The following is a 12,108-nucleotide window of genomic DNA, read 5'->3' on the forward strand; positions in this document are numbered from 1 at the left end:
TCTCTGAATCCGGCCAGCACTCTTAATAAGAAGTGTTTTACTATTAACCTCTAACTTTGGCACGATACTGTTCTCTCGGATTCATCTGGATGGAAATCCACTGAGTTGCTAACTCAACAGAGGTATGTTTTTCTTAAAATGACTCTTGCATGAGCATTTACAGGTGAAGGAGCGTGGAAATGGCACTGATGGGAAATGCATGCTTAGCTACGAATTTCTCCATGGGTAAACATTAAGTTCATTGTGCTGAGCAAGTGAATTAGTGCTTAAACATCTTCTAGTCCAGACACTTCGGAAGAAGCGATTTCAGTTTTAAGATACCTTTGCGCATCCAGTCATCCCAGTAGAGAGTCTGTAAGGTGGTGAACATTTTTGCTGCCTAACACAAATAACTACACTTCTACTTTCTGCATCTGAATTCCATGAAATAATAATTAAAGTGCAATAGCATTGCGTCCCTTGAGCTACAGCTTCTTGTCATTTTTATTCATCATTCTATTTAAGGAGAAGTATAGACATCAGAGCAGAAAAACAGCTTTTGTGACCTAAGGACATATATTCAACAGAGACCATATATTCTAGAGTCATTTGTGAAAGACTAACATATGCTGTCGTGCAGGCAAATTGCCACTATCAACGCTCTCCATTTTCAAGGTAAAAGAGCATTCTTCCCTGTGTCGAAGAAGTTGATCTCTCCTAATGCAATACTAAGGCATCTACGACTGATGATAACAAACAGTCTCACCCTCACTGCTCTACAGAATCTTAAATGGATTGTGCCCAGGCAGATTGTACTAAAGCTTTTTGCTCCAGTGTTCTGCTAATACTCATAGTTTAGACTTGCACATGAAATAATCTCCACTTTGCATTTACACGCCATTTTAAACATTGCATGATTAATGCTTTAGAGGACTGGTTGCAGAGCTAGGTGTCAAGTAATGTCATTAAGAGAGAGACAGAGAGAGAGAGGGATGATAAACACCAGTGCCGAATGATGGGTTAGGAAAACGGGGAGAATCAGAGAAGCGAAGAGGGTTGTAAAGTTCGAGGGGGTTACCGAGAAAGTGAGGGAGTATAATCTTCACTGCACCATATATAACATACCAGAAAAAACTGAGAAAAGATTGCAACCAAGTAAAGCTTTCTAATATTTTGCTGTAGGAATCTTTCAACAAAGTCCAACAAAAGATCTACATGAAAGATGTCAAACCCTTTTCTTTTCTGCTTAAAGACGCTACATTTCTAACTGTTTCTATATTTAGGAAAAAAAAATTTAACACTGCTGCTGATTGAACTATCCTTTGGCTGTGAGGGACTGTCGTCCCTGATGGCATTAACTACATTAAGGGTTATAAGGAAATGGTTCTATCCTGTCAGAGAGTAATCAACTGCAGGTAGGACATATTCTCGGGACTGACAGAGCTCTGTGGAACTTGACCATCAGAGATCAAAGCGTATTATTAACCCACATTTTCATGTGAACGGTGTTAGCTCATCCCTTAAAATCCAGATTACTTCCTTTTCACCAACAAAATCCATGTGACAGAACAAGAGTCAATAAAGGGAGAAAGGCACAAGTGCCATTTAATTTAATTTGAGTGTCGGAAGGAGATGTAGTGAGGCTATCCATTTTGGCAGGGGTAACGGGAAGGAAGACTATTACCTGCATGGTTATAAACCAAGACAGGGGAATGTGCAATCAGACCTTGGATGCCCTCAAACACCAGTTGCTAAAGGTAAGCAGGCAGTGCTGAAGGCAAAGAGTATACTGACCTTTGTAGCAAGAGGATTTGAGTAAAGGAACATGGATGTCTTACTGTGATATTACAGGACATTGGTTAGACCACATCTCGAATACTGCGTGCAGTTTTGGTATCCTTATCTGAGGAAAGATGTTCTTGCTGTGGAAGGAGTAACAGCAAATGTTTACCAAACTGACTCCTGGGATGGTAGAACTGATGTATGAGGAGAAATTGAATTGGTTAGGATTGCATTTTCTAGAGTTTAGAGGAATTTTACCAGGAATAGACAAGGTAGATGCAGTATGTACATTCTCAATGACATGGGGAATCCAGAAGCAAGGATCACAGTCTAAGGATGGGGATTAGATCATTTAGAACTGAGATGAGGAAAGATTTCTTCACCCAGAGAGTGCTCAGCTGTGAAAGTTGCTACCACAGAAAATGTACGAGGCTAAAACATTATATGATTTTAGCAATAAGTTGGATATAGCATTTCAGGTGAAAGGGATATGGGGGAAAAGCAGGAAGAGGGAACTGAGTTGGATGATCAACAATTATCATAATAAATGATGCAGCAGCGCAAAGGACCTACTCCTGCTGCTATTTGTTCTGTTTCTATGTCACTTTCCTTGGGCTTGACAATGTAAATGTTCCACAGATCTATTTGAGGATGTCTGTCCTGACTCACTATTGCAAAACAATAATTACTTTAGAACAGGAAAAGATAATAACAGAAAAGCTGGAACAGTGGACTAGACATTCCTCCTGGTGATATTAGCCCGTGACATTCCAATGTCTGTTCAATCAAGTTAAGAATTGGCACATCGAAAATGAATATTAAAGGCAGTTAGACAGTTCTAACAAGAGGTTCAAGGAGTGTTTGTTTTGGAGCTATAATTGCTCCAAATTGTCTTATAATATTGCTGAAAGATCTTGAAAAATGCTATCAAGTTACTAAGCAGACTTGGCTGAGACTGAAATGATTAATTTCATTTTTAATGTTCCATTTTCTGAGATTCTCCACCTTAGAAGAAAATGAGTGGGAGTTTGAACACAGGCAAATGTTTCTGTACTCATTGTCCTTACTACTGTGTAACTGAAATAACAGCTAATGCTCTTTTTTTTAATGGCTACCATCACTACTTCATTGCAAACAGGTCATTTCTACTGTCATCCACATCAATCAATCGTTTCTTTAAGAAAGGGAGCAGTTTTGTTGCAGTGATGATTTGGCTGTGTGTCCTACTGGGGACAAGAAAGTAGGAATTCTAGGTTTCAATCATTGTTCTCTCTAGCTGCCAATTTGTTGAAATAAGAAGCTCACTGTTTGAATGAGTTTGTAGCCTGGTATTCTAAATTCAGATCTAAAGCCTCCTGATGTGGTAATTCAGCTGATCTTTTTCATGCATTCAGTTAGCCCAAAGCCATTGTACATTTCAAGGGGGTATGATGGTGGTTGCCATCCATGTTTGATGAGATTATAACAGTGCGTCAACTCATATTCCTCCCATGCTCATGGCTGCTCAATATTGCTCAGGCCCCACCACTTATTGATGTATTCCTCATGTCACCATTCCACTCTGGATTTTTCCAGGTGCTCCCCAGCTCTCCAGTTGGTAAACTCACAGTGCACTTGTGTGGTTTCTCTCCTGTGTGTCGCCGCATGTGCACCACCAGCATGTACTGCGCCTTGAATGGCTTCTGTTCCCGAGAGCAATCCCGCCACCGACAAACAAACTCCTTCTTCTCTCCGTGGATGTGCTCATTGTTAATGTGCTGTCGGAGGAAACAAATCAAACGGCTATGAAGGCTCTTCGGGTAGATTCACATTTCTATAAGTCTAAGATTTCTGCACAAAATAAAAACATTGAAAAAGTTGTTCCCTTTTAACTTTCTATTACTGAGCTGTGTTTTCAGCCAGAGTAATTGGTGTGGTGAGCTGAAGTTCACTTCAGAGTTAAGAACCAGTTGTTCATTCAACAATTACATTCAACATTCAGTCAACACTATCGTTTCTGAGAGTCTTTTATAAAGTCCTGCACGCAAACCTGTACATATGGGGTTTGCCTGGGTTAATATCAGCATCAGGACATTGGCTATGACATCTGCTGATGGTTATACAGCCTGAGGACCACAGCAACACACATCAATCCAGGGACAATGGGACTCTAGGCAAATTCGGGTCTCACAAAGCACCCCAGAACTAGGGCCCAAAAGGAAAAACCAGTAAACCCTCAGAATGACATGTATTGTGCCGAACCTTTTTTTTTACTATTCATTCATGGTGGCAGGACATCGCTAGCTAGGTATTTATTGCCCACCCTTACTTGCCTAGACAGAGTCAACCACTGTGGGCATTGGTCTGGAGTCATGTGTAGGCCAGACCAGGTAAGGATAGCAATTTCCTTCCCTAAAGGACATTAGTGAACTAGATGGGTTTTTACAACAACTGACAATGGGTTCGTGGTCACAATTTCGTCTTGATTTTTACTGAATTCAAATCTGCTGTGGCAGGATTTGAACCCAGGTCCCCAGAACATTACCTGGGTCTCTGGGTTAACAGTCTGTTGCATTACCATGGACTCATGTCGTCAATACATTTAGTCTATCTGTTCGGAGATGTTGTGATACACCTCCAGGGCAAGTGGGACTTGAACCTAGGCCTTCTGACCCAGAGCTGAAAATGTGTTGCTGGAAAAGCGCAGCAGGTCAGGCAGCATCCAAGGAGCAGGCGAATCGACGTTTTGGAAATGAGCCCTTCTTCAGGAAAGGCTCTCTTGAAGAAGGGCTCATGCCTGAAACGTCGATTCTCCTGCTCCTTGGATGCTGCCTGACCTGCTGCGCTTTTCCAACCACACATTTTCAGCTCTGATCTCCAGCATCTGCAGTCCTCACTTCCTTCTGACCCAGAGGCAGGAATACTACTACTGTACCACAACAGCTCTCTCAAATCAGCTTGTAAATTTCAGATCTGTAAATCCAAAAGTGTACCGACACTAAACAGACTGCAGCTGTTCACGAACACAGCTCATCTCCACTTCTCAAGGGCAACTAAGAATGGGCAGTAAGTGCTGGATAAACCCATGAGTGAATTAAAGAATTAAGTATATTAGGTGCAAATGAAATAAGCAGGGAAAAACAAGGGCCCATTAGGAATCAAAGTGGCAATCTACATGGAGAGTCAGGTTTCATATGAATGCTTTGCAAATGTATTCAAAATAGAGAAGGGGATGTAGGTCTAGAAATCAGAGAGGGTGACTGTGATGTAACACATTAGCTTTGAGAGGGAGGAGATATAGTAGTTGTAGGAAGCTTGATAATGGATAAATAACCCAGGCCCAGATGGGATGTATCCAAGGCTGCTGTTGGAAACACATTTTGCAACTGAGAGCCTATGGGATCCAGTGTAATTTGTCAAATTTGTTCCAAAATTGGCTTAATGGCAGGAAGCAGAGGATGATGGTCAAGCGGTGTTTTTGTGACTGAAAGCCTGGTGTACCACAGGGTGCTAGGTCCCAACTGTATTTTTTTATACATTAATGATTGAGTTACAAATTTAGGAGGTATGATCAGGAAATTTTCAGATGCCATGAAAAAGTAGTGGTGTGAGGGATAGGATGTACATGTATTTGGAAAGGCAAGGACTGATCAGGGATAGTCAACATGGCTTTGTGTGTGGGAAATCATGTCTCACAAACCCGATTGAGTGTTTGGAGGAAGTAACAAAGAGGATTGGTGAGGGCAGAGTGGTAGATGTGATCTACATGGACTTCAGTAAGGCATTTGACAAGGTTCCCCATGGGAGACTGATTAGCAAGGTTAGATCTCACGGAATACAGGGAGAACTAGCCATTTGGATGCAGAACTGACTCAAAGATAGAAGACAGAGGGTGGTGGTGGAGGGTTGTTTTTCAGACTGGAGGCCTGTGACCAGTGAATTGCCACAAGGATCGGTGCTGGGTCCTCTACTTTTTGTCATTTACATAAATAATTTGGATGTGAGTATAAGAGGTACAGTTAGTAAGTTTGCAGATGACACCAAAATTGGAGGTGTAGTGGACAGCGAAAAGGATTACTTCAGATTACAACAAGGTGCTGCATTTTGGAAAGCAACTCTTAGCAGGACTTATACACTTAATGGTAAAGTTCTATGGAGTGTTGTTGAATAAAGAGACCTTGGAGTGCAGGTTCATAGCTCCTTGAAAGTGGAGTCGCAGGTAGATAGGATAGTGAAGAAGGTTTTTTGTATCCTTTCCATTATTGGTCAGAGAATTGAGTACAGGAGTTGGGAGGTCATATTGCGGCTGTACAGGACATTGGTTAGGCCACTGTTGGAATATTGCATGCACTTCTGGTCTCCTTCCTATCGGAAAGATGTTGTGAAACTTGAAAGGGTTCAGAAAAGATTTACATGGATGTTGCCAGGGTTGGAAGATTTGAGCTACAGGGAGAGGCTGAACAGGCTGGGGCTGTTTTCCCTGGCGCATCGGAGGCTGAGGGGTGACCTTATATAGGTTTACAAAATTATGAGGGGCATGGATAGGATAAATAGACAAATTCTTTTCTCTGGGGTTGGCGAGTCCAGAACTCGAGGGCATAGGTTTAGGGTGAGAGAGCAAAGATATAGAAGAGATCTACGGGGCAACTTTTTCATGCAGAGGGTGGTAAGTGTATGGAATGAGCTGCCAGAGGATGTGGTGGAGGCTGGTACAATTGCAATATTTAAGAGGCATTTGGATGGGTACATGAATAGGAAGGGTTTGAAGGGGTATGGGCCAGGTGCTGGTAGGTGGGACTAGATTGGATTGGGATATCTGGTTGGCATGGATGGGTTGGACTGAAGGGTCTGTTTCCATGCTGTATATGACTTAATGGTTCCTGAGACTACAGGATGTTAAAGATGAGCTGGTCAGATAAGTTGAACTACAGCACACAGAATTTACTCCTGAACAGTAGGAGGTGACCCATTTTGGGAGGACTAACAAGGCAAGGAAGCACACACTAAATGCACAGAGAGCACAATGGACCAGCACTGCGTATGACCACAGCTCCGTAAAAGTAGCAGGCCAGGTCGATGAGATGATTAAAAAGGCATATCGGAGACTTGCCTTTCTTTGCCAAAGCACTGAATACAAGAGAAAGGAGGTTACACTGGAGGTGTTGATAATGTCAGTGAGACCACAGCTGGAGTACCGTGTATGGTTATAATCGCTGCACTAAAGGGAGTTTTGACTGTGTTTGAGAGGCTCTAGGATAGTTTTCCTTAAAAATGAGAAAGCTGAGGGAGGACCTGATTGGAGGGGCATATACAGGGTAGATAGATAGGGAGAAACCTTACCCCTTAGTAGAGGGGTTAATACCAGTAAGGAGCGGGAGATTTAGAGGAGATTTGAAAAATGATTTCAGCATCAAGGAATTTAAAAAGTATTTTGATGAGCATTTGAAACGTTAGCATACACGACTTTAGGCCAAGTGCTGGAAAATTAGAAAGATGAATAAAAACAAAACAAAGAACTGTAGATACTGGATATCTAAAACCAAAAGAGAAACTGCTGGAGAAACTCATCAGCTATGGCAGCATCTGTGACAGAAAGCAAAGTTAATACTTTGAATCTATTGAGCATTCTTTAGAACGAGACTGTCATTAGTCTGAATGCCTTATGGCACTATCGCTGGACTATGAATCCTGGAAACTCAGCCAATGTCCTGTGAACCCAGATTTGAATCCTGCCACAGAAGATGGTGGAATGTGAATCCAATCACAAAAAAATCTGGAATTAAGAATCTACTTCAAGATCATGAAACCATGAATGATTACCAGGAAAAACAACCTATCTGGCTCACTAATGTCCTTCAGGGAAGGAAATCTGCCACCCTCACCTGGACTAACCTACACATGACTCCAGGCTCAGAGCAAGTGGTTGACTCTCAGCTGTCCTCCGAATTGGCCTGGCAAGTCACTCACTTGTTCCAAATCCACTGCAGCGGTTCAAGAAGGCAGCTTCTCAAGGGCAACAAGGGATGGGCAATAAATGCTGGCCCACCCAGTGATTGTCATGTCCCATGAATGTTTTAAACATGCTATTAGAATTGTAGCTGTTTAATGGCTATCAGACACATGAGGGACTGAAGGGCCTCCTTCTATGTAAAAACTTGATGATTCCATGATTTCAGTGTGGAGCTCCAGTACACCCAGTAACTTTTCCAGGATAACTGGTTTCTCCCTCTGCCCTTGCATTTGAGGAAAAAATTGAGGAGACGGAACGTACAATCATTGAACCTGGAAAAATGAAGATCAAAACTGCTTCACAACTATGTCTTTCTGAAAGAAAGATTGAAGACAAAAACACGTGCAGCCAATATTGAATCCTTAGAAACAGTAATAACTGAGATAAGGATCTAAGTGACGCAGCTGCATACAGAAAGATAAATCTGTTGTGTGTAGAGAAAAATGGAAACAGTGCTATGGTATTTATCTCACACCCCAGATTAAATTGCCAAAGCCCATTCCCCACCGATAGTCAGAATTCTGACAGGACCATTGTACACAAAGTGAAACCAAAACCCAAATCATTTTGTCTTTTTTTCCTCTCCTTAATTGAAACTTCAGCCTATTCATGGGAGATGCTGGGCAGACAGTGAAACAACAAACTCCCTTGCTTGTGAGAAGGTGCTCACATCGATGATGCATTTGACTGAGTTTAATTAGTTTTGGTGAAGACACGTCAGTGGGAGGGGAGAGGAGGAAAGCTTGCATCCATAGTCTTCCTGTGCTGAGGGATTGGGGTCCTGGCAATCGCTTAAAAGTCTCTGCAGGCGAGTCCCTCAGCAGACTAACACACCAGTGTGTAATGGAAAACACATGCTGCTCCTGTTCTGCTTCACTACAGCCCTGGTATGTGAGGAGACACTGGTCTTTAGAAAACAAGCAAGCTGAATGCAGGCTTGTCATCTATTAGACAAACTCCACAATAAAATGCACCTGCTGTCAACAGCTTAAGCTTTTGGCAGGAGGAAAGAACCGGCTTATGACTAAGACAGGTCCTGGGAAGGGCGGCCATTAATTAGAGATCACAATATTTCCGCCGTTCCTGCATTGTGAGTCGACAATCCTGTCCACTCCCAGCCATGCAAACCTTTCCTTCTCTCTCAAGTACCCTGCTATTACTGTGCTCTTTACATCTGTCTCCACTTGCTGACTAAATAATATGTAAACAATTGACTTACTCCAAACAAATGTAATTTAGATTAATTTGTATTTCATTAGTGCCAATTGAGGCATAGACTGGAAATAATCATCATTTTAGAGTGCCCTCTGACAGTGTAATGCCCCTCACTCTGGGCCAGAAGATCTGATTTCTTATCGAATAGTCAAGGTATTTTCCCCAGGGTAGGGGAGTCCAAAGCTAAAGGGCATACATTTAAGATGACAGGGGAAAGATTGATTTGGGACGTGAGGGGTAACTTTTTCAAGCAGAGGGTGGTGTGTGTATGGAACGAGCTGCCAGAGGAAGTGGTGGAGGCTGGTACAATTACAACATCTAAAAGGCACCTGGATGGGTATATGAATTGGATAGGTTTAGAGGGATATGGGCCAAGTGCTGGCAAATGGGACTAGATTAGGTTAGGATATCTGGATAGCATGGATGAGTTGGACTGTTTCCGTGCTGTACACCTCTATGACTAGTCCTACTTGGTCTAAAAGAGTGCTGCAAAATGGCTGAATGAAAGATTATTTTGTATGCATACAGAAGGGCAGGGCTTGGGAAATTACCCATCACTTTTGATGGCAGACATTTTTACATCTTGAAAAAGAATTTGCATTGATATAGTATCTTGGCCATCCACTGCCAAAAAAAGTATGTTTTAAATTGAGGGGTGATAGATTTAGGACAGATATTCACTCAGAGTGTAGTAGGAACGTGAAGCGGCCTGCCTGCAACAGTAGTAGACTCACCAACGTTAAGGGCATTTAAATTGGCATTGGACATACATATGGATAATAATGGAATGGTGTAGGTTAGATGGGCATCAGATTATTTTCACAGGTCGATGCAATATTGAGGGCCGAAGGGCCTGTACTACGCTGTAACATTCTTTGTTCTAAGTGTAGCCACTGTTGTATTTTAGACAAATGGAAATGCCAATTTGTGCACAGCAAGGTTTCACAAGTAGCAAAGTTCTAAAGATTGAACAGTCCATATTTGGGTTTGAGCTCTGGCAGATTGCAAAAGGAGATGATGAATTAATGCTGGTTCCTGTACTTGAAATATACTTGGTTCCTTGAATGGAAAGGAGAAAGTGAGGACTGCAGATGCTGGAGACCAGAGTTGAAAAATGTGGTGCTGGAAAAACACTGCAGGTCAGGCTGCATCTGAAGAGCAGGGGAATCGACATTCCATAATACCTTCTTCATTCCTGAAGAAGGGGTTATGCCCGAAACATCGATTTTCCTGCTCCTCGGATGCTGCCTGGCCTGCTGTGTTTTTCCAGCACCACATTTTTCAACTCCTTGAATGAAAATGTGATTAAAGGCTTGTGTTTTGCACTGTATCTTGTTTCAAGGTATTCATGACGCTGCAGATTTATCTGGCAAAGTCTTTGGCAAAGTCTGGCAAATGGCAGGGGCAAAGGGTACCACTTAACTGAAGTAAAACCACCATTATATGGCTCTCTTAGATTAGATTACTTACAGTGTGGAAACAGGCCCTTCGGCCCAACAAGTCCACACCGACCCTCCAAAGAGCAACCCACCCAGACCCATTCCCCAACATTTACCCCTTCATCTAACACTACAGGCAATTTAGCATGGCTAATTCACCTAACCTGCACATTTTTGGACAGTGGAAGGAAACCAAAGCACCTGGAGGAAATCCATGCAAACACGGGGAGAGTGTGCAAACTCCACACAGACAGTTGCCTGAGGCGGGAATTGAACCTGGGTCTCTGGCAGCGTGAGGCAGCAGTGCTAACCACTGTGCCACCACTTATTTGAGAAGAAACCATAGGCAGAGATCCAATTTTATCATGGGTTATGGCACTTGATACAATCGGGTGTACCAAGAGAAAGTAATTAAGTAACCAAACGACTAGCGCCTCTGGGCTAATAAGATGAAGTCCCAGTCTAATTATCTGGTAACATGGGTTCAAATCCTAAAACGCAATTGCTGGAATGTAAATTCAATCCATGATGTTTGAAATTTTTAAGAAAAAGTTTCAGTAATACTGACCACTGAACTATTTGCTGTTAAAATATATCAAGTTCACAAATGCTTTTCAGGGAAATTAAATCTGCCACCTTTACTTGGTCTGATCTACACATCACTCCAGATCAAAAGCAATATGGTTAGCTCAGGGATTGGTTAGCTCAGTTGGCTGTTTTGTGACGTGGAGCGACACTACTTAGCTTCGGTTCAATTCCTGCATTGGCTGATGTTGTCATGAAGCACTCTCCTTCCCTCACCTGAGGTATGGTAACCCTTATGTTAAACCATTACATGTTGTCGCTCTCTAAGGAGAGAGAGCAACCTTATGGTCTGGTAGGACTATGGCGACTTTACCATTGCCTCTGAAATGGCCTTGGAAACCACTTAGTCCAAGTGTAGTTTCTGAGAAAGGGTCATTCGACCGAAACTTTAACTCTGATTTCCCTCCACAGATGCTGCCAAACAATGAGAGACTTAAAAAGAAAACATTCATAGAGCAATTTTATTATTGGGTCAACTAGCTGTACATTGATGGAAGAGTTCATGTCTGCAAAAATCTACTTATAGCTTCTCAGCTCATGTTTTTGGCAAAATATTGAACATATAGTACAGACAGTAAGTTGATGCTAATGCAATTGTTCTGGAAAATAAGCAGTAAATTAAGTTATAAGGACTGAGACTGCCCAACAGCTTACTCACATCATACTGAAAGGCAGTGTTTGAGGTTTAATTTCCTGGGCTGTATCTAATTTCTTCGATGGCAAGAAGTCAGGGCTGACCACACAGGGTTGAAAATCCAGCAGAGTGTCAAGAAAGTAAAACCTTAACTGAGGAAATTGGCCGGTTTTAATTGCAAAGAAGGTGATTTTTTTCTATTAAACTCTGTGCTGTGCTGAATCCCATACAATGTGAAGACTACAGAGGATAAGGTCAGGCTCAAATTGCGGGGCCTACAGTGTGCGGGCAGAGGAATTATTTCCATTAGCTTTGATGGTGCAGACATCAAAAGATATCTCCACTTACCGGAGGGGGCCAAAATCTGGGGCTAATAGTAATCACTGATAAATCCAACAAAAAAGTCAGTATAAATATCTTCACACAATGAGAATATGAAGCTCGTTATCGAGTGGAGAAGCTGAAGCAAATACTTTTAAGGAGAA

General features: G+C 42.2%; 1 protein-coding gene across 8 annotated transcripts in view; it reads right to left on the reverse strand.

Moving 5' to 3' along the window:
- gli2a (GLI family zinc finger 2a) overlaps positions 1-12,108 on the reverse strand; it is a 400,256-nt gene that overhangs the window by 45,517 nt on the left and 342,631 nt on the right. For all 8 annotated transcript variants that reach the window (XM_072579873.1, XM_072579871.1, XM_072579867.1 and 5 more), the window contains one exon: positions 3,369-3,518. In XM_072579873.1, the coding sequence (XP_072435974.1) occupies positions 3,369-3,518 (150 nt within the window). The remainder of the gene's footprint in view (positions 1-3,368; positions 3,519-12,108) is intronic.

Source organism: Chiloscyllium punctatum, chromosome 10 (genome assembly GCF_047496795.1).
Source record: "Chiloscyllium punctatum isolate Juve2018m chromosome 10, sChiPun1.3, whole genome shotgun sequence".
Classification (NCBI taxonomy): domain Eukaryota; kingdom Metazoa; phylum Chordata; class Chondrichthyes; order Orectolobiformes; family Hemiscylliidae; genus Chiloscyllium; species Chiloscyllium punctatum.